The 24,017-nt window shown below is 36.6% G+C and overlaps 1 protein-coding gene across 1 annotated transcript in view; it reads right to left on the bottom strand.

Annotated features, from left to right (window-relative positions):
- The window catches only part of ATAD5 (ATPase family AAA domain containing 5), a 52,758-nt gene that overhangs the window by 1,503 nt on the left and 27,238 nt on the right, over positions 1-24,017 (bottom strand). Inside the window, exons 11-22 of the mRNA XM_041725966.1 lie at positions 23,705-23,801; positions 21,826-21,905; positions 21,529-21,671; positions 21,278-21,428; positions 16,392-16,565; positions 12,037-12,170; positions 10,669-10,762; positions 9,100-9,164; positions 4,998-5,178; positions 2,710-2,888; positions 1,004-1,860; positions 21-179 (exon numbers count right to left, since the gene is read on the bottom strand). Of these exons, the coding sequence (XP_041581900.1) occupies positions 21-179; positions 1,004-1,860; positions 2,710-2,888; positions 4,998-5,178; positions 9,100-9,164; positions 10,669-10,762; positions 12,037-12,170; positions 16,392-16,565; positions 21,278-21,428; positions 21,529-21,671; positions 21,826-21,905; positions 23,705-23,801 (2,314 nt within the window). The remainder of the gene's footprint in view (positions 1-20; positions 180-1,003; positions 1,861-2,709; positions 2,889-4,997; positions 5,179-9,099; positions 9,165-10,668; positions 10,763-12,036; positions 12,171-16,391; positions 16,566-21,277; positions 21,429-21,528; positions 21,672-21,825; positions 21,906-23,704; positions 23,802-24,017) is intronic.

Here is a 24,017-nt window from a genome sequence, read left to right as displayed (position 1 = left end):
TATTTATATAGAGTCTTTACCTTCTTTTATTTTTTCCTTGTTCTTTTAGCTTCTCAGTCCTACAAATGTTCCGAAGAGTTGGCAAGTACTCAGTTATACTAGCTTGTCTGTTACCCAGGTTTAGAAGAGATCTGCTAGAAAATACACTTTTAATGACTGCTATCCTCTTCCAGGCACTGCTGTAAATTAAAAGTAATGCATTACTTTTTATTTTTAATGCCCAAGAAAAATGCAGCAATCCCAAATACAACCAGTTTCTAGTCTTTCTTAAGACTAGATTAACCAGATTCCAGGTTAACTTCCCGTATTTTTTTTTCCTATATCATTTTCAACACAGTCACTCCCATACCAAAAGAATCTTTAAAAAAAAAAAAAAAAAAGAATCTTTAATGGCTACCCACCATCTGCCCCAAGCATATCCAAACCCCATTCCCTGGGCAGCCGGGGTGGCTCAGCGGTTTACGCCGCCTTCAGTCCCGGGTGTGATCCTGGAGACCCGGAATCGAGTCCCATGTCGGGCTCCCTGCAGGGAGCCTGCTTCTCTCTCTGCCTCTCTCTCTCTCCTCTGTGTATTCTCATGAATAAATAAATAAAATCTTAAAAAAAAAAAAACCCATTCCCTGTTGTTCAAGAGTCTTCTAATATCTCGTTTTTCTTCCTAACCATCAGGCTGGTCTCCCTGTCTTATTAGAAGCTACATTATTAAGTGTTTGTTTCTTTTAGATTTTATTTATTTATTCACAAGACACAGAGAGAGGCAGAGACACAGGCAGAGGATGAAGCAGGCTCCACAGGAGCCCAATGTGGGACTTGATCCCGGAATCCTGGGATCACACCCTGAGCCAAAGGCATACACTCAACCGCTGAGCCACCCGGGCGTCCCAATATTAAGTGTTTAACCTGGGATCAATAAAGCCCAGCATTTCAAAATTAGCAAAAAGAAATGAATAATTTCCTCTTTATCATCTGTTATTGAAAAAACAAAAGTTAAAGGATGACTTACTCTAAATTAGCTGCTGACTGACTAAAGTATACATTGTTGCGCTTTTGTGAAATGGAGAGAGTAAGCTCTTTAGTTGGATCTCTTCCTGATTTCTTGCAAGAATTCAAGGAGGTTTCCAGTGCTTTTGAAATAGTAGATGAACATTTAGTAAAGCTGAGTGCTTCTATAGCTGCCTTTAATTCTCCAGAGCTCTGAGAAGTCCATCCATCACTAGTCTCGAGACTAAACTCATCACAAAGTCCGCTTTTAACATTTGTCCAACTAAAGTCATTTTTACCAAATTCCTTTTGTTCTCTCACATTAACTAAAAGAGCATCTAAGAAGGACATGTTATCCATGAACTCAGTGAGAGAATTTAAACAGTGAGAAACAAGGGCAGAACATTTTTTTTCCGCTGGTGTTTTAGGACAAGGAATAGATTCCATGTTAGACTCTAAACATTTGTTCAGTTTCTTTGCATCTGGATTGCTTTCTTTGTCTCTGGCTTTGCTGTCTTCTGAATTTGAGGAGGAAGCAGGAGAACGGCTAAGAAATTCATTAGAGAAATCCAATTCAGTGTCAAACAAGTCGCTATCATCTAGAATTACCATCTTTTTCTTTTGTTTCTTTTTTTGTGGCTTTTTCAATGGCTTCTCTCCTTCAGAATGTTTCCTAGCAAGACATTTCATATGTTTTGTTGCTGTACTGCTGTCCACACTTACTGATGAACCATAGAAGTTTTCCGTTTCTGGAATGATATTAACAGGTAGTGGTAGAATGAACTCAAGATTACTATGTAAGAAATCTACATTCTGCATTCGGAATTCTGTAAGAAGCTGGATGAACTGATGACATTCTTCCTTTGTTCTGACTTTGTGCTGAAAAACAATTTTGAGTGAAGAAGTGTTAGAACATAGTCTGAACATTTTCCTACCTATATGAATATAGTGGCATCCTTATTCTATCTTAAAAGTAATGAGTTGCTACCCTCTCATAATTTTATTGACGTATGCTCCCTTAATTCATCAAAGTAGTTCTGAGTCTAAAAACTAAATTTAGACTATTAAAATCTGAAGAATTAAATTTTCTTTTTTAAAAATATTTATTTATTTATTCATGAGAGACACAGGGACAGCGAGGGAGAGACACAGGCAGAGTGAGAAGCAGGCTCCATGCAGGGAGCCCGACGTGGGACTCGATCTTGGGACTCCAGAATCACACCCTGGGCTGAAGTTGGTGCTAAACCGCTGAGCCACCTGGGCTGCCCCAGAATTAAATTTTCTAATAGTTTATACCCCAATTCAACAGAAGCTCATTTATTTAAGAACTACCTTTCTGAAACTGTCTTTTTAATCTGAGATCTTTCTAAATTCTAGTCTAAATCCTATAATATTGGAATGCCTGGGTGGCTCAGCAGTTGAGCATCTGCCTTTGCCTCTGGAATTCTTGGATTGAGTCCCACATTGGGCTCCTGCATGGAAGCCTGCTTCTCCTCCCTCTGCCTCTGTCTCTCATGAATAAATAAATAAAATCTTAGAAAAAAAAATCCTATAATATGTATTTAGAGATCTGTCTATGCACCACTTATCAAAGTGGTATAGTATGTTAAAATTAGAAATCTAAAGCCTATAAAAATTATATGTAAATTTAAATTAACCTTAAGATTCAAAAGATGGGAATGAGTGTTATGAAGATGAAAAGGAATATACATTAGATATTGAAAATACCTTTAGAAATGAAAATAAATCTTCAGATGAGGAAAAAATGTTCTTAAGGCCAAACAAGGTCTCAACACAGCCGGTGTCACATTTGGGAAGGTCTGTAGGACTCCTCTTAGTACTTTTAGGTTTATTTTTGGAATCAGGGCCATCCTCAGAGCAAACAAATTGAGTGTTTCTGCTATTTCCTACAAAATTAATAAAAGAAAATCTTAAGCTATCTATATTTTTAATAAATTGTAGCAAACAATTATTTAAAATCTAAGATCTTTTGGCACCTTTTGGACTTACAGTCCCATTTTGTTCTTCACATATGTATTTAATTCATAAAGAGTATAATACAAACATTTCTAGCATACGGAGGTTAATAGGGGTGGTGGTGGTGGCCTTAAAAACAATCCAAAAGAAAAAAGTGCAAGGTCTATGAACAGACAAGTCACAGAAAAAATACAAATAATTAATGAACTCATAAAAAGATGTGCAATTTCACTACTGATCATGGAAATGCAAATTAAAATAAGATATTTGCTTCTCACCTTTTACACTGGCAAAAGTAAAGCAACTGGTAACCTAGTTCTCTCAGAAGTATACATTAAAAAGCCATCATAAAAAAAAAAAAAGCCATCATAAACTATTAATGGGAACATAAATCAGGACAAGTATATTTGGGAGGGCAACCTGACAATACCTATTGGAATGTAAAATGTATTCTAGCCTTTGGGCCAGCAACTATACTTCTAGAGTTCTCTCCAATGGAAGTACTGACAGATAAGCTCAAGGATGTGTATAGATATTCACTGCATATTTTAATAACAAACTGAAGATAACTTCAATTTCCTTTAATAAATAATGGTTAATTAAATTATGTTATATCCATTCCCTACTACGGAATAGGATGCAGCTGTGAGAGGGCTAGAATTGTACGTACTAATTATTAAGTAAAAAACAGCAAATTGTTTAACCGTATATATAGTATTGGTTAACTTTGCTAAATAAGTAGGCAGCAATATTTGTACATGCATAGATAAAGCTTTCATGGTGACTAACTTTAAGAAGTAGGGAAGATCTTTTACTTTTTACTTTATATATTTCTGCACTGTTTTAATTTCCAATGAGTATGTATCTGTGTTTAAGAAAGACAAATAAAATGCATATAAAATCTTCAAGAAAAAAAATAATGCTATACTAAGATTTCATCTTTTAAAATTCCTGACATAACATTTTATATCCAATAGCATGGCAATAGTTACTAGTTTGTTTTTTTATAAGAGCATATTTTCCTTGTCTTATTTATCATATTTACTTCTAAGAAATAGTTAAAAATACAGGCTCACACTGAATTAAATATATACAATTGCTATTATGAAAAAGAATAATACATTAAAAATTTTTTTAATACATTAAAATTTTGAACTGATCAAAGAAAAAAAAAAACTTGACAGGGGATTAATATTACAGAACTTCACCTTGGTTTTATTTAAATATTTGTGTACTTCCCAGAGCAGGATCTGTAACTACAGAACAGACTATGGAGCATGAAAACAAACTATGAACTTCTTCAGGAAAGGAACCATGTCTTATTCATGTAAACACAGGACCTGGCATGGAGAAAGTCCTCAATAAATGTCTGTGACTTCAATTAGGTAACAATGACTGAAGATTGATAAGAAATAAAACATTTCTGAAATTATAAAGTTCTTATGAAAAACAGAATTATAGACTAGTGAAGAAACCGAGAACTCACAGTCATATAAAAATAATTTATATATATGGAAAATTCACCAATATGTTTTCTAAGGAGTAAAAAAAGGAAGCTAATTGCTAAATAATATCATCCTACTTGCTTATAAAAAACTATCATTATGGGGCGCCTGAGTGGCTCAGTTGGTTAAGTGTCTATTGATTTAGTTCAGTTCATGATCTCAGGGTCTTGAGATTGAGCCCTGGGTTGGATTCCACACTCAGCACAGAGTCGGCTTGAGACTCTCCCTTTACCTACCCCGTGTTCTCTTTCTAAAATCAATCATTCAATCAAATCAATCAATCAATCTTTGGAAAAAAGGGAAAGAAACTATGATTATAAATGTATAAAAATTTGTTCCATGTAGTTTAACTCTATTTAACCCACTTTTAATGTTTATAAAATTTTTATAAACAAAGTTGACATACATGTTTATTTTCAAGATTAACGTGATACATGGATGCTCAAAATTTTAAAAATCTTTCAGATAATTTGGTATATAGCATGTACTTTAACATAGGGCCTCACTGTAGAAATTTTTCTTAGATCAACTTACGACAAAGGGATAATGGCCTTTCTTCTAAAAATCCACCTCCACTTCTAATCCAGAATTGTAAGTAAAGGATACTTTTTCTGATATCACAAGTATTGGCAGTTAACAATGTTACAAAGTCTTTCACATCAGTTCTAAAGTTCTCAGCCAAGCAGATCATTTGTAGGTAGCTGGCCACATTACGCTGAGAAAAAGAGAAACAGAAAGAAAAAGAAAATTGGTGAATTGCAGAGTTAAACAGAAATACATCAGTAATACACATCTAAAAGTAGACAAATTTAACTAAAATTCACATTATTTTAGCTCTTGAGAATGAAACTAATCTAGAAAAATATAAAGGAATATACATCCAAATTAAAAATGTTTTATGTATACTTATTTTAGTAACTGTGTAGAAGGAAATTTTATAGATTTTCCATAAATGCTGGAGGCAATTTTATTAAAGTTTGAGAAATTGCTTTAAGATTAAGTAATGATACAACTTGATGGAATATTTTAAGCAATTAAAACTATAAATATGAATACTATAATAATACTGAAAAATACTTACATAATTTTTAAAAACCAGAATTAGAAAATTGTATCATGCATGCACAAATGCATAAATGTATGTAAATAAGAAACATTAGGAAAAAATGAAAAAAACAAAAAACCAACCCCCCCAAACCAAAACCCAAACCCCATGTGATTTTTTTCTTTTTTAAGATTTTATTTATTTATTCTTGAGAGACACAGAGACAGAGAGGGAGAGACACAGGCAGAGAGAGAAGCAGGCTCCATACAGAGAGCCCAATGTGGGACTCGATCCCAGGACTCTGAAATCATGCCTTGAGCCGAAGGCAGATGCTCAACCACTGAGCCCAGGTGTCCCCCCATGTGATTTCCTAAGAATAAATGGACCAAGGGATGCCTGGGTGGCTTAGCTGGTTAAATGTCTGCCTTCGGCTTGGGTCATGATCTCAGAGTCCTGGGATTGAGCCCTGCATTGGAGGCTCTCAGTGGAGAGTCTGCTTCTCCCTCTCCCTCTACCCTTCCCTACCACTTGTGCGCTCTCTCTCTCTCAAATAAATAAATAAAATCTAAAAAAAAATATGGACCACATAAAAATTTTCATTTTATTTAGTGATCCATCAATATTGCTATAATATTATTTGTAAAACAACAAAATAGGGCAGCCCAGGTGCCTCAGCGGTTTAGCGCCACCTTTGGCCCAGGGCCTGATCCTGGAGACCCAGGATCGAGTCCCATGTCAGGCTCCCTGAAGGGAGCTTGCTTCTCCCTCTGCCTGTGTCTCTCTCTCTCTCTCTCTCTATGTCTCTCATGAATAAATAAATAAAATCTTTAAAAATAATAATAATAAAACAACAAAATACATACTATTCTCTTCCCCCCATCTATGGAAAGCTTTTTACCTTGAGAAGCTAAAAGCAAATAAAATTATATTTACATTCTGCAGACTTTACAAGACCACTAACATTTTACCTTAAAATAAATAAGAGAATTAACAAAAAGATTTCCCCTATTAAATCTGAGACTTTATTCTATACACATACACTACTCTTGCACACTTCTGGAACTTCTGCTTCCCACAAACTAGGAATTCTAGTTTCAATAATGAAGTACCTACTCTCAGACAAACCTTGCCATCAGTAATAACAATAAACTCTATAATCAACTACAAATAAATATTAAGGGCAGCCCCGGTGGCGCAGCGGTTTAGCGCCACCTGCAGCCCAGGGCGTGATCCTGGAGACCCTGGATCGAGTCCCACGTGAGGCTCTCTGTATGATGCCTGCTTCTCCCTCTGCCTGTGTCTCTGCCTCTCTCTCTCTCTCTCTGTATTTATGAATAAATAAATAATTCTTAAAAAAAAAACACAAATAAATATTAAAAAACACATTATTTGAAGGCACAAGAGAGTAACTAAATGCAGAAGATTACTGAAGGGAAATCAATACTTGGACCAAAAAAAAGGCCCTGGGTGAAATCCCTCCTTTAAATTGATTTCTGACTGAGGAAAGGATGCAGCAGTGGTGGCTAAAACTCAGACAGAAACTCACAGTGTTACTGGCTTGAATCAGAGGACAGAGTTTGGGATGATGGCAGTAGCTGGAAAGTGAGAGGGGAGGTCTGTGAAAGTAGTGAAACAGAAATTCTAAAGAAGAATGCAAATCCCTGGTTGATGCCTGAACTTCACATGTGTGGGCCTGTCTCAAAGCAGCCCAGCTAAAACTAAAAGGCCTGAACAAAAAAAATAAAATAAATAAAAACAAAATAAAAAGAAAATAAAAAGAAAAGACCTGAACAGAAACTTTAGCTGCTACCTACTACAGGAGAATATTTGTTTAGAGGAACATAACAGAATCCAGACTATCTACAACATATCACTTGCAAAGTACAAGATAAAAATCTAAAACTACTACACAAAGAAACAGAGTAATTCCTGAGAGGCAAGACAATCAGTAGACTTAATCACAAGATTAAGATGCTGGAATTAGAATTTTAAAACAGCTAGCAAAATTCTATGCTTAAAGAAAACCTCCTCATAACCAACAAACATAAGAAATCCCAGAAGAGGGGATCCCTGGGTGGCGCAGCAGTTAGGACAAGTGGACAGTTAGGACAAGTTAGGACATATGATTGCCTCAAAAAACAGAAGGACTTTTTTCTTTTAATATTTTATTTATTTATTTGACAGAAAAACAGAGCACAGCAGGGGGAGGGCAGAGGGAGAGGGAGAGGGAGAAACAGAAACAGGCTCCCAGCCGAGCAGGGTGCCTCATGTGGAGCTTGATCTCAGGGTCCTGGGATCATGACCTGAGCAGAAGGCAGATGCTTAACCAACTGAATCACCCAGGCGCCCCCTAAGAGACATACTTGAACTTATTTTTCAAATTTATTTCATGCCCATTTTCCTTTTCCTTCTTGGGAATTTAATTACAGGTATGTTAAACATTTTACATTGTCCACATGCCACTACAGTATGCTGTTCTCCTCCTCCTCCAACTTTTTTTTGTTTGTACTTTTGATTTGATCCTTTATATTGATTTGTCTTTAAATTTACTGACACTTATTTTTTTTCTGTCATCTCCATTCTTCTGTGAGGCCCATCCAGTGAAATTTTTATTCTGATATTATGGTTTTTAGTTTTATAATTTGTTTGCTTCTTTTTATGGCTTCTGTTTTTCTTCTGGGATTTCTTTCTTTTTTTTTTTTTTTAATTTTTATTTATTTATGATAGTCACACAGAGAGAGAGAGAGAGGCAGAGACACAGGCAGAGGGAGAAGCAGGCTCCATGCACTGGGAGCCCGACATGGGATTCGATCCTGGGTCTCCAGGATCGTGCCCCGGGCCAAAGGCAGGCGCTAAACCGCTGTGCCACCCAGGGATCCCAGAATGCATACTATTTCTAAAGAAACTACTAGAGCAGCCCGGGTGGCTCAGTGGTTTAGTGCTGTCTTTAGCCCAGGGCTTGATCCTGGAGACCCGGGATCGAGTCCCACATCGGGCTCCCTGCATGGAGACTGCTTGTTCCTCTGTGTCTCTGCCCCCCCCCCCCCCCCCCCCCCCCGTGTGTCTCACATAAGTAAATAAAATCTTAAAAAAAAAAAAAAAAGCTACTAAAATATATGTCCTAATCTATTTCAAATGGCCTAGAAACCATCCACCATCATCCTTCATAAATGTAGACATGAAAGCCCATAATAATATATGAACAAATCCAGAACTTTAGAAAAGATGTAACACACATCATGATCATATACAAGACTGATCTGACATTCAAAAATCAACCAACATCATTCACCATATTAATAGAATTAAAAAGATAAACATATGATTGCCTCAAAAAATAGAAAGTATGTGACAAAATTTAACTACCATTCACAATAAAAACACAGGTAACTGATGAAGCGCATTTATGAAAATATATAGCTGATATCACACTTAATGGTAAAAGAATGTCTACTTTAGCCCCAAATTCAGAAACAAGGCAAAGATGTTCACTCTTAATTCCTACTCAACAGTATACTGAAGATACACTGCCACTATCATAATAAATCACCTTTTATAGAATTGTGACATATGATCAAAATTAAAACTTACAAGCGAAGGAGTACTGAAATTAATTTCTTCAAAGCAGCCATCAAACATTAAACTAAATGTTGGATCTATAGGAAAAAAAACATTTTTAAAAACTATTAAGACTACTAAATTAATTTTTCCAGTTACTTTTTCTATGAAAATATTCTCTATTTTATCGGTAATGAAAATATCATGTAAATTAAAAATCATTAAGGAACTGAGTTTTTCTTGACCTAAAGTAATTTTTGATCTTTTAATTAAATTCTCATGTAACCAGGACATCTGGGTGGCTCAGTGGTGTAGCACCTGCCTTTAGCCCAGGGCGTGATCCTGGAGTCCTAGGATCGAGTCCCACATCAGGCTCCCTGCATGAAGCCTGCTTCTGCCTGTGTCTCTGCCCCTCTCTCTGTCTCTCATGAATAAATAAATAAAAAATCTTAAAACAAAAAATCTCATGTAACCTTTGAGTAATATGATTTTTATCACTATTTTTAGAGTACAATCACTAACGGTCAAATGAGCCATTAATTTGTAAGTGGAATCTAAACACATTTTCCTATAGAAATCCACAGCAGAGATATGCTGCTGAATATGTGCAATGAAAAATAATTAGAAAACAATGTTATAATTCAGTGTTTATAATGAAAAAACCAAAACAACTGTATTTTAAAATTGAACACTGAATGCAAATTGTTAGGAAGTTGGACCAATTCCAGGGGCACCTAGCTGGCTCAATCAGTGGAGCATGTGACTCTCGATCTCAGGGCTGTGGGTTTTAGTCCTATATTGGGTGGTATAGAGATTATTTAAAAATAAAATCTTTTTTTAAAAAAGGGAGGTGTGGGACACCTGGTGGCTCAGTGGTAGAGCATCTGCCTTTGGCTCAGGACATGATCCCGGTCCAGGGATCGAGTTTCACATCGGGCTCCCTGCATGGAGCCTGCTTCTCCCTCTGTCTGTGTCTCTGCCTCTCTCTCTCATGAATAAATAAATAAATAAAATCTTTAAAAAAAAATAAACAAATAAACAAATAAACAAATAAAAAGGAAGGTGGACTAATTCCATTAGGCTGGTGGCTTACTTTAACTAAAATATGCAATAATCCACATGGAAGTGTTCTCAGGGGATAAGGAATTATTAAATTCAATATTAAGATACTACAGAAAAGTTGGACTTCATAAACAATTCTGACCAGTGACATTTAGTGATCTAATTATAAGTATCAGGAAGAAGCAAAAAGAAGGATCTATTATCGCCCCTATCAAAATCCATTTACCGGCTAGTCTATAAATCTCTTTACCTGCATTCTAGGCTGTTGCAATATCTAATACTCAACACAATGATTCAAAGTAGTATCCAGTTTCCAAACCACTGCAATTTGCAGGGTAATATATGAATTTTATGATTACTCAAGGCTGTGATTTGATAGCAAATTTGAAAAATTCTTCATTTAAAAAATGATCCAGGAGCCTCCAGATTTTAGAAAAAATGACTTAATTTACTAATAAAGGCACATTTCTAACTAAAATGAGACGCTTTCTCAAAATATTTTAACCAAAAGTAATTAGTTGTAAAATCATTGTTACCTACCACTAGTAGTAAGGATTACAGGTCTTTTAGTTGTTGCCATGAATGTTTTGATTGCATTCAGAAACCCAGCATCTTCTTCAAAAATGACATCAACCTAAGAGCCATTTATGAGAATAATATTGTATTGAGTAACAAAACATTTACTGGATAGGTTACATATACATACTAGATATACTATATGTCTGTTAGAAATAAAATTTATGAATTTATGAACAGTATGAATTCAGTCCACACTGAAAGCCTAAAATGTTTTACACTATTAAAAGTAAAAAGCTGGGATCCCTGGGTGGCGCAGCGGTTTAGCGCCTGCCTTTGGCCCAGGGCGCGATCCTGGAGACCCGGGATCGAATCCCACGTCGGGCTCCCGGTGCATGGACACATGCTTCTCCCTCTGCCTATGTCTCTGCCTCTCTCTCTCTCTCTCTCTATGTGACTATCATAAATAAATAAAAAATTTAAAATAAAATAAAATAAAATAAAAGTAAAAAGTTATCAAATATTAAACCAAAAAAATCTAGTTACCTGTAACTGGACAAGTATGAGTCAGAATAATTTCTATAATCACTGAACAATAATGAATAATCCTGAACTGCATTAATCATCTTTCTGAAAAATTCTTCTACAGTTGACAGTTTCATTCATTTTAAATTCAGAGAGATACAATGGGGTGCCCGGGTGGCTCAGTTAGTTAAGATCCGACTCTTGATTTAGCTCATCATGATCTCAAGGTCCTGAGATTGAGCCCACGTCAGGCACCACACTCAGCATGAAGTCTGCTTAAGATTTTCTCTCTCCCTCTGCCCCTCTCCTGACTCATGTACACATGCGTACTCTCTTTAAATACACAAATCTTAAAAAAAAAAAAAAATTCAAAACAGATACAAGTATTCCTGACTTTCTTGGTGATTTTATAAAACTTTATAGAAACACATACAGTAACCTTTTAGAATAACTTAAAAAAAATTTTTTTTACATTTTTTTAATTTAAATTCAATTTCCCAACCTATAACACCAGTACTCATCCCATCAATTGCCCTCCTCATTGCCCATCACCCAATTACCCTAACCCCACACACACCTCCCCTTTCACAACCCTTTGTTTCTCAAAGTTAGGACTATCTCACGGTTTGTCTCCCTCTCTAATTTTTCCCACTCAGTTCCCTTCCTTTCCCTTATGATCCCTTTCACTATTTCTTATATTCCAGGTATAAGTGAAACCATATGATGATTGTCCTTCTCCGAATGACTTCTTTCACTCCGCATAATACCCTCTGGTTCCGTCGATATTGAAGCAAATGGTGGGTATTCATCTCTTCTACAATTAAGTTCTTACTATGAGATATCATGAACATTTGCCCATAAGCCTACCTCCTCAAAAAGAATGAGAGATGTTGCATTTTTCCTGCTGGGTTCCTCAGCTCCAAATTCTTTGACATTTGACTTAATTGTGTTTGTAGATTTAGTCTGAATAACTGGTTTTTGTTCACAAGAAGTTTTTATTCCTGCATAAATAAAATATTAGTATTTTAGATAGAATCAAGTTTTTTTTTTTTTTTAAAGATTTTATTTATTTATTCATAGAGACACACCTAGAGAGAGAGAAGCAGAGACACAGGCAGAGGGAGGAGCAGGCTCCATGCAGGGAGCCCGATGTGGGACTCGATCCCCGGGTCTCCAGGATCACGCCCTGAGCTGCAGGCGGCGCTAAACCGCTGCACCACCGGCGCTGCCCTAGAATCAAGTTTTAATAGAACACTGGATGTTGAGATCCCTGGGTGGCGCAGCGGTTTGGCGCCTGCCTTTGGCCCAGGGCGCGATCCTGGAGACCCGGGATCGAATCCCACGTCGGGCTCCCGGTGCATGGACATAATTTCTATAATCACTGAACAATAATGAATAATCCTGAACTGCATTAATCATCTTTCTGAAAAATTCTTCTACAGTTGACAGTTTCATTCATTTTAAATTCAGAGAGATACAATGGGGTGCCCGGGTGGCTCAGTTAGTTAAGATCGACTTTGATTTAGCTCATCATGATCTCAAGGTCCTGGGATTGAGCCCAGTCAGGCATCCCACTCAGCATGAAGTCTGCTTAAGATTTTCTCTCTCCCTCTGCCCCTCTCCTGACTCATGTACCATGCGTACTCTTTTAAATACACAAATCTTAAAAAAAAAAAAAATTCAAAACAGATACAAGTATTCCTGACTTTCTTGTGATTTTATAAAACTTTATAGAAACACATACAGTATCCTTTTAGAATAACTTAAAAAAAATTTTTTTTACATTTTTTTAATTTAAATTCAATTTCCCAACCTATAACATACTGTACTCATCCCATCAATTGCCCTCCTCATTGCCATCACCCAATTACCCTAACCCCACACACACCTCCCCTTTCACAACCCTTTGTTTCTCAAAGTTAGGACCTATCTCACGGTTTGTCTCCCTCTCTAATTTTTCCCACTCAGTTCCCTTCCTTTCCTTATGATCCCTTTCACTATTTCTTATATTCCAGGTATAAGTGAAAACCATATGATGATTGTCCTTCTCCGAATGACTTCTTTCACTCCGCATAATACCCTCTGGTTCCGTCGATATTGAAGCAAATGGTGGGTATTCATCTCTTCTACAATTAAGTTCTTACTATGAGATATCATGAACATTTGCCCATAAGCCTACCTCCTCAAAAAAGAATGAGAGATGTTGCATTTTTCCTGCTGGGTTCCTCAGCTCCAAATTCTTTGACATTTGACTTAATTGTGTTTGTAGATTTAGTCTGAATAACTGGTTTTTGTTCACAAGAAGTTTTTATTCCTGCATAAATAAAATATTAGTATTTTAGATAGAATCAAGTTTTTTTTTTTTCCAGGGCGCGATCCTGGAGACCCGGGATCGAATCCCACGTCGGGCTCCGGTGCATGGAGCCTGCTTCTCCCTCTGCCTGTGTCTCTGCCCCTCTCTCTCTCTCTCCCTGTGTGACTATCATTTAAAAAAAAAAAAAAAAAAAGGAACACTGGATGTTTCTGCAGAATAAACTCAAATAGAAACCCCCCTATCAAAAGTGAAACAAGGGGTGAAGAAAAAATAACTGAGCAAAAAAATCAAAACTCCTATATGTAGGACTGTCAATCTAGCTGAGGCTTAATAAATAGCAATAGGAACTCAGGAAACATGATATTTTGATGTATCAGCCTCATTAGTATTAAAAAATGTCACATATATTATGTCCATTTAATGTCTTACCTTTATTATTTCCCAGAAGTACTATTTCTTCATTATTTTTCGGCTTGGAAGACACTTTAAAATAATTTGCCAAAGTTTTAGGTGGAAGTGTTCGCTTTGGTACACTAGTTTGTGGTGACGGTGGAGGAAGTTTCCTTGGTGATGTAACAACTTTCTTAGGGGAGTTTAATTTTTCTGCCAAAAACAAATTTAACTAATGATAAGTATTCTAAAAGTTAACCGGATGGTAAGATTGAATTATCCACAGTCTATATTTCTACTCTTACCACTTAAAAATTGATATATTTTCTTTCATTCTTACATTCAAATACTGTGTACCAATAGTACTATATTATTACAGTTATTCTATCATCAGAGAAGGTAAAACCAGTCATTTGGAAAAGACACTCTTTTCTAAAGAAATGTATATCCTTGAGGCAAAGAATGTTCATAATCCCTCCATTCACTTTCTCTACATCTGGTGGAGTTCAGAAGAGGCTAGAGGAAAAGTGATAATGGTACATTCTAAGCACATTACAGAACATTGTTATCCAACTTCACTTTAGCCCTGTAGTAAATGGATATTGCAAAGAAAACAATATGTTTTTCTAGTGATACTGTGGAGGATAGATACAAAGTTTAAAAATAAATGGCTGATCTCGACCCTCCAGAAGTCCTATGGTGCCAAGCATTTATTCTGGAGCATGTCCTTTTCTCCCCTCTAAGTGCTCTGATTGAGTCCTCACACATTCAAATTATTTTTTAATATACCCCACTTTCACAGATCTTCTCATATTATAGGTGCTTGAAAACTTACTGAAAATTTTGAGTTTACTATGTGCAATGACATGGATAGAGCTAGAGTATATTATGCTTAAGTGAAAAAAACAAAGACAAATTCCATATGATCTCACTCATATGTGGAATTTAAGAAAACAGATGAACTATATGGGAAGGGGAAAAAGAAAAAAAGGAGAGGGAAACAAGCCATAAGAGACTCTTAAGGATAAAGAACAAACTGAGAGTTGATGGAGGGATGTGCGTAAGGAATGACTAGATGCCTGATGGGGATTAAGGAAGGTATTTTTGTGATAAGTGTTGGGTGCTACATGTTATAAACCACTGAATTTTATTCCAAAAACCAATATTGACTGTATATTAACTACCTACAATTTAAATTTAAAAAAAGAAAAAGAAGAAAATTTTGAGTTTGAAAAATTATCCTAGATGTCACTATCATGTTATAAAAATAGGGCATTTCAACACAAGGTAACAGGCACATAATCTTTTTTTTTTTAAACAATTTTTTAAAATTTTTATTTATTTATGATAGTCACAGAGAGAGAGAGAGAGGCAGAGACACAGGCAGAGGGAGAAGCAGACTCCATGCACCGGGAGCCCGATGTGGGACTCGATCCCAGGTCTCCAGGATCGTGCCCTGGGCCAAAGGCAGGCGCCAAACCGCTGCGCCACCCAGGGATCCCAGGCACATAATCTTAAAATAAAAAATATTCCTTTATATGGAATAGATTTCAATTTACTAAAAAATTACCATTTTTTCCTTATTTTTCTAATTTTGACATAGTACAAGGATTGCTTGATCATGGACTGGCATCAGTCCAAACTGGTATTAGAAAATACATGCCAATTTTACTTACAGATACTTAGTAAGTGCTTGGCTAAATTTTATTGATATATTCTTTTTCAAGGATTTTCCACAAAAGCAATCAGCTCCATGGAGAGAGTACTACTTCTAGGTCTAAGACATCTTAATAAGCCAGAAAAAAATAAATATCAAGATTACTGGGGCTACATCAAAAGGATACAAGCCAATTAAGTTGCATTACCACTTTTAAAGATTTTTTTTTTTTTTTAAAGATTTTATTATTTATTCATAGAGACACACCTAGAGAGAGAGAAGCAGAGACACAGGCAGAGGGAGGAGCAGGCTCCATGCAGGGAGCCCGATGTGGGACTCGATCCCCGGGTCTCCAGGATCACGCCCTGAGCTGCAGGCGGCGCTAACCGCTGCACCACCGGCGCTGCCCTAGAATCAAGTTTTAATAGAACACTGGATGTTGAGATCCCTGGGTGGCGCAGCGGTTTGGCGCCTGCCTTTGGCCCAGGGCGCGATCCTGGAGACCCGGGATCGAATCCCACGTCGGGCTCCCGGTGCATGGAGCCTGCTTCTCCCTCTGCCTGTGTCTCTGCCCCTCTCTCTCTCTCTCCCTGTGTGACTATCATTTAAAAAAAAAAAAAAAAAAGGAACACTGGATGTTTCTGCAGAATAAACTCAAATAGAAACCCCCCTATCAAAAGTGAAACAAGGGGTGAAGAAAAAATAACTGAGCAAAAAAATCAAAACTCCTATATGTAGGACTGTCAATCTAGCTGAGGCTTAATAAATAGCAATAGGAACTCAGGAAACATGATATTTTGATGTATCAGCCTCATTAGTATTAAAAAATGTCACATATATTATGTCCATTTAATGTCTTACCTTTATTATTTCCCAGAAGTACTATTTCTTCATTATTTTTCGGCTTGGAAGACACTTTAAAATAATTTGCCAAAGTTTTAGGTGGAAGTGTTCGCTTTGGTACACTAGTTTGTGGTGACGGTGGAGGAAGTTTCCTTGGTGATGTAACAACTTTCTTAGGGGAGTTTAATTTTTCTGCCAAAAACAAATTTAACTAATGATAAGTATTCTAAAAGTTAACCGGATGGTAAGATTGAATTATCCACAGTCTATATTTCTACTCTTACCACTTAAAAATTGATATATTTTCTTTCATTCTTACATTCAAATACTGTGTACCAATAGTACTATATTATTACAGTTATTCTATCATCAGAGAAGGTAAAACCAGTCATTTGGAAAAGACACTCTTTTCTAAAGAAATGTATATCCTTGAGGCAAAGAATGTTCATAATCCCTCCATTCACTTTCTCTACATCTGGTGGAGTTCAGAAGAGGCTAGAGGAAAAGTGATAATGGTACATTCTAAGCACATTACAGAACATTGTTATCCAACTTCACTTTAGCCCTGTAGTAAATGGATATTGCAAAGAAAACAATATGTTTTTCTAGTGATACTGTGGAGGATAGATACAAAGTTTAAAAATAAATGGCTGATCTCGACCCTCCAGAAGTCCTATGGTGCCAAGCATTTATTCTGGAGCATGTCCTTTTCTCCCCTCTAAGTGCTCTGATTGAGTCCTCACACATTCAAATTATTTTTTAATATACCCCACTTTCACAGATCTTCTCATATTATAGGTGCTTGAAAACTTACTGAAAATTTTGAGTTTACTATGTGCAATGACATGGATAGAGCTAGAGTATATTATGCTTAAGTGAAAAAACAAAGACAAATTCCATATGATCTCACTCATATGTGGAATTTAAGAAAACAGATGAACTATATGGGAAGGGGAAAAAGAAAAAAAGGAGAGGGAAACAAGCCATAAGAGACTCTTAAGGATAAAGAACAAACTGAGAGTTGATGGAGGGATGTGCGTAAGGAATGACTAGATGCCTGATGGGGATTAAGGAAGGTATTTTTGTGATAAGTGTTGGGTGCTACATGTTATAAACCACTGAATTTTATTCCAAAAACCAATATTGACTGTATATTAACTACCTACAATTTAAATTTAAAAAAAGAAAAAGAAGAAAATTTTGAGTTTGAAAAATTATCCTAGATGTCACTATCATGTTATAAAAATAGGGCATTTCAACACAAGGTAACAGGCACATAATCTTTTTTTTTTTTAAACAATTTTTTAAAATTTTTATTTATTTATGATAGTCACAGAGAGAGAGAGAGAGGCAGAGACACAGGCAGAGGGAGAAGCAGACTCCATGCACCGGGAGCCCGATGTGGGACTCGATCCCAGGTCTCCAGGATCGTGCCCTGGGCCAAAGGCAGGCGCCAAACCGCTGCGCCACCCAGGGATCCCAGGCACATAATCTTAAAATAAAAAATATTCCTTTATATGGAATAGATTTCAATTTACTAAAAAATTACCATTTTTTCCTTATTTTTCTAATTTTGACATAGTACAAGGATTGCTTGATCATGGACTGGCATCAGTCCAAACTGGTATTAGAAAATACATGCCAATTTTACTTACAGATACTTAGTAAGTGCTTGGCTAAATTTTATTGATATATTCTTTTTCAAGGATTTTCCACAAAAGCAATCAGCTCCATGGAGAGAGTACTACTTCTAGGTCTAAGACATCTTAATAAGCCAGAAAAAAATAAATATCAAGATTACTGGGGCTACATCAAAAGGATACAAGCCAATTAAGTTGCATTACCACTAGTCAAAGAGCAGATTATATGAGCCCAAAAAGAAAAAAGGTTTCTGCTGCCTTTTTTTTTTTTTTTTTAAGATTTTATTTATTTTTTCATGAGAGACACAGAGAGACAGAGACGCAGGCAGAGGGAGAAGCAGGCTCCCTGAGGGTTCTGGAACCCGATGCGGGACTTGATCCCGGGATCACAACCTGAGCCAAAGGCATGCTCAACCACTGAGCCACTCAGGTGCCCCTAAAAGGTTGTTTCTGACAAAGACATACATTGGATTTACCCATATATCTGAATTAACACAAAAAACCCCCAAACGTAATAGATGAAACAATGCTTTTCAAGACTTTGGACATCATGCAAAAAAGGACAGTGATATACCTGAGAGACAGGAAACAAGGTGAACCCCAGGAATTGCCTAGCTTCCTGCCTTGTGAGACAGTATCTAGGCCACACTGTAAAGAAGGGGAAGCCAGTCCAGAGGTTTCCTGAACTGAGGAGACTCAACAGGAGTCTGGAGATGTCAAGGTAGAAAGTCATGGGGCAGAAGAGTGAAGAGAAGAGTTACACAGAGTGTTTCAGAAATTTGCAGAGGGTCCCCCTCAAGTCTTCCAAATTTGATGAAAATATAAACTCATTCATATAAGAAGCTCAGTAAAACCCAACTACATGAAGAAAATACCCATGCACATCAAAATCATAGTCTCTTAGAACTAGTGACAAAGAGAAAATCTTAAAAGCAACCAGAATAATGAATACAAAGGACTAAAACACATTAAATATATACAAATCCATGAGTTCATCATAATACTAAAATAAACAAACAAACTACCCCAAACGTCAGAGATTATTAGGACACCAATATGCTAAGAATTGATAAATAAAAGGGAAGAATGAAGCATTTCTTGTGCCTTTCCTGTACAAACTGTGTATCAGTGTCTAAACGGATGAGAGAAGTGCTTCTTAGATGTATAACTAATAAATTCAGAAAGGCTAAGTGAATTATAAAATCACTCATTTTAAAAATCCTTTATTTAAAAATTAAGGATTAATTATTTTAATTAATAATCAAGTTAGATAATCAATAATCAAATTTAATTAAATAATCAAGTTAATCAGTTAATTAAATAATCAAGTGAGATAAAGATTATTGATGACTACAAAATACTTTTAGTTAACAGAGTGATGGGGGAACTTTATAGTGGGTGGATCAGCCTGAAAACTGAACTCACCAATCCATGTTAATACCACAATTGTATCTTTGGCTCTGATGTCATAGGAAGTATACAGCATTGCCTATGCATGTATGCCAGCCCTGAAACAGAACCTGAATCTAACCAAACCCACAGATCTAACTGCCAGCTTACAAGAAAAAAGGGAAGAGGAATATATTAACTGATACCATGAAGATACAATAAGCCAAATCGAAAACATGAGTAATTTTATGAAAAATGACTTATGTTCTTCAACAAATAAATGATATGAAAAGGATGAGGTAACTATTATTATTATTTTTAAAGATTTTATTTATTTATTTATTTATTTGTAATTTTTATTTATTTATGATAGTCACAGAGAGAGAGAGAGAGAGAGAGAGGCAGAGACATAGGCAGAGGGAGAAGCAGGCTCCATGCACTGGGAGCCCGACGTGGGATTCAATCCCGTGTCTCCAGGATCGCGCACTGGGCCAAAGGCAGGCGCCAAACCGCTGCGCCACCCAGGGATCCCAGATTTTATTTATTTACTTGAGAGGGAGAGAGCACAAGGAGGGGGAGCAGCAGAGGGAGAGGAAGAAGCAGGCTCCCTGCTGACCAGGGAGCCTGATGTGGGCTCGATCCCAGGACCCTGGAATCATGACCTGAACCAAAGGCAGAACTCAACCAAACCACTCAGACGCACCAGGATGAGGTAATTATTAGGGAGACTGAAAGAAATTTAAAAGACATAAATCAAATGTAAGATGTAGGGACGCCTGTGTGGCTCAGCAGTTGAGCGCGTCTGCCTTTCACTCAGGGCGTGATCCCAGGTCTGGAGATCAAGCCCCCCATTAGGCTCCCTGTGATGAGCCTGCTTCTCCCTCTTGCCTGTGTCTCTCCTCTCTTTCTGGTCTTTCATGAATAAATAAAAATCTTAAAAAAAAAAAAAAAAAGACGTAAACCATGTTTGCACAAATCATTTGAAACAGAAAGCTAAAATAAGAGTATGTATTAGACCAAATTAAGGTATAAAGTTAATTTCCAGGTCTAATTATGATACTGTGGTTATACTACTTTTTAGAAAGTCCTTATTGGGCAGCCCTGGTTGCCTGGCAATTTAGCGCCGCCGTCAGCCGGGGGTGTGATCCTGGAGACCTGGGATCGAGTCCCATGTGGGGCTCCCTGCATGGAGCCTGCTTTTCCCTCCACCTGTGTCTCTGCCTCTGTCTCTCTCTGTGTCTCTCATGAATAAATAAATAAAATCTTAAATAAATAAAGTCCTTATTAAGGGCTGCCTGGGAAAAAAAAATTAAAAAAAAAAAAAAAAAAAAAAAAAAGGGCTGCCTGGGTAGCTCAGTGGTTGAGCATCTGTCTTTGGCTCAGGACGTGACACTGGAGTTTTGGGATTGAGTTCTGCACTAGGCTCCTGCATGGAGCCTGCTTCTCCCCCTTTGCCTATGTGTCTGCCTCTCTCTGTGTCTCTCATGAATAAATAAATAAAATATTTAAAAATTTTTTTTCTTTTAAAGTCCTTATCAAAGGATCCTTGGGTGGCCAAGTGGTTTAGTGCCTGCCTTATGCCCAGGGTGTGATCCTGGAGTCTCGGGATTGAGTCCCACGTCAGGCTCCCTGCATGGAGCCTGCTTCTCCTTCTCCCTGTGTCTCTGCCTCTCTCTGTGTGTGTGTTTCTCATGAATAAATAAATAAAATCTTAAAAAAAAAACTGTCCAGGAAAAAAATAATAATTTTAAAGGTATGTGCGTGTGTGTGTCTAGGAAAATATAAAAAACGAATGGCAAAATGCTGATTACTAAAATTCTTCTTGCAGATTTTATTTTTTCAAAGGTTATGACCTAAGGAAAATAATTTACTTACTTGGTGACTTGCCTAGGTTGTAACTATTAAAAAAACAAGGTTTTTGAGAGTTTACACCTTGCTTGTCCACTTGATGGGACTGAGTAGCTTCCTTCAGTTGAGATAGAATTTGTCTACCACTGCGCTGAGAAGATGCATTGACTTCAAATATCTAAAAGAAGAATATACGAAAGCAAGGCAGAATGGTTGGTTTTTCTTTAATCCAAGTGTAACTACTACATTAACATTCTCCCAGTGTAGCTCTTACTAACCTTGAATCCAAGCTCCTGAGCACAAGCATACACTGCAGCAGTTTTCCCCACTCCTGTTGGCCCTGTTATAAGAACAGTATTGCAAAGGCGAGTCTCTTCTTCGTCATCTGAACTGCCTTTAAAATCTATGCTATCCGACAGATCTGAAAAATTATTCAAATGCAAATTATGAATTGATAATTGCTTGGGCAGCAATTCTATCTCACAAAATGCAATGATCACACCTTACAAACTTCTTGCCAATAAATGCTGGAAATTTAATTTATAAAAACTAGAAAATCAGATGACTCAAAATACCTTCCTGTTTCTCATCTTTTTTTCCCTTCAAATTTTGTCTTTCTTCCAATTCAGCTCTTTTCTTCCAGTCTTTCAACCAGCTGCCATGAGAAAATGTATGTTAATAAAAATAATTCACAGAATAGAGATCTCTTTGAACCAACTATATATAGTAAAATATCTTTACATGGGCATGAATATTTTTATTTTTTTTGCATGAACATTTTTAAATGAAGTAATTTTACCAAAATACGCAAGACTCTATGTGCAAAGTTATTCACTGCAACATTGTTTATACTAGCTTCCAAAGGGAAAAACCTAAGTATCTCAGTAGGAAAAAAAGATACATACAGTAGAGTTACCTAAGAAACCAGTACAGAACAACTGTAAAGAACTGAGGAGACCATGTGATGACATGAAAGATGCCTAATACATGGTATTAAGCATAAGTAGAAAGATTAATTTCTAGACTGCCCAAGTCTGAGTTTCAGCTCCAGCACTTTCGAGCTGTGTGATTCTGGACAAATAATTCAACCCTGTAGACCCATTCCTCATCTATGAGATAAGGACAATAGTATCTACCCTCATGGTACAGTTTTAAGGATTAAATGAGCTAAGAACAATGAAAATACTTAGAACAGTACTAAGCTCAAAGTGTTAACCATTATTATGGGCCCCTGTTTCTTATATGAAATCCTTTGGACAAGGGAGTTTTAGAATTCAAAAATTTTCAGGTATTAGAAAAGTAATTTGGCACATATATCATATATACCACAATACCTCTAATGGGGTCTGTAGCGTTACATCTACAATTACTTAATATTTCTATTTTAAAAAATATATGAACTCCTAGGCAGCCTGGGTGGCTCAGTGGTTTAAGCACCTGCCTTCCGCCCAGGGTGTGATCCTGGAGTCCCAGGATCGAGTCCCATGTCAGACTCCCTGCATGGAGCCTGCTCCTCCCTCTGCCTGTGTCTCTGCCCCTCTCTCTCTCTCTCTCTCTCTCTCTCTGTGTGTCTATCATGAATAAATAAATAAAATCTTTAAAAAAAAAAAAAATCCCTGGGGGATCCCTGGGTGGCGCAGCGGTTTGGCACCTGCCTTTGGCCCAGGGCGCAATCCTGGAGACCCAGGATTGAGTCCCACTTCGGGCTTCCAGTGCATGGAGCCTGCTTCTCCCTCTGCCTGTGTCTCTGCCTCTCTCTCTCTCTCTCTCTCTCCCCCTGTGACTATCATAAATTTAAAAAAAAAAAGAAAGAAAGAAATCCCTGGAAAGATTTAAAATAATAATAATAATAATAAATAAAGAATATATGAACTCCTATTAAGTGAGATTCTTAAAACTCATAATATATGATAAAGTTAGTAACTTTCGGTTTTCAGAACTTCTTGGATATGGGAATCACAAACAAAAGATTATGGACCTGAGGGATCCCTGGGTGGCTCAGCGGTTTAGCGCCTGCCTTTGGCCCAAGGCGTGATCCTGGACTCCCAGGATCGGGTCCCTCATCAGGCTCCCTGCATGGAGCCTGCTTCTTCCTCTGCCTGTGTCTCTGCCTCTCTCTCTCTCTCTCTGAATAAATAAAATCTTAAAAAAAAAGATTATGGACCTGAATTAATAGTAATATGATCCTATTTGTTAGGAAGAAAGGAGCCAATATATGCATAATTTTTTTTCCTGGAAGGTTTTACAAAAAATCTTTAATGGTTGACCTCTGGAGAGTAGAAATGGAAGAAAAAAGGAATATTTACTTTTCACGTTTTTCCTAATTTTCTTTTTTTTAAAGATTTTATCATGTAATGTATTACTTTATAATTTCTAGATTTTAGTATAAATAAAATAAAGTAGTAAAACTAGGTTCATAAACAATTTCTCAATTCTTTTACAAGTTTTACCAACCTATGTAACTTTTTTATAGCCAGTTCATTGCCTATGAGTTCACTGGAGTTCTGAGGTTGATACTTTTCTGTCCAAAGCATGTCTTCAGTTCCAGAATCTAAAGCAAAAAAATATGCATTAAAATATTGCTCCTTGACATAAGTATATATTCTTAGACATTTACAGTATTGTTTCTTGTAAATAATACGTATTTATACAAGTATTTATATCTACAAAATGCCAAAAAGGGTAACTTTACATTAAAGTTCTTTTTTTAAAATTAAAAAAAATAATAAAGTTTTTTTTTTTGAATTTTTAATATTTTTATTTGAGG

The sequence above is a fragment of the Vulpes lagopus genome, chromosome 12 (assembly GCF_018345385.1).
Source record: "Vulpes lagopus strain Blue_001 chromosome 12, ASM1834538v1, whole genome shotgun sequence".
Lineage (NCBI taxonomy): Eukaryota > Metazoa > Chordata > Mammalia > Carnivora > Canidae > Vulpes > Vulpes lagopus.
This window is presented reverse-complemented; position numbering and strand designations above follow the sequence as displayed.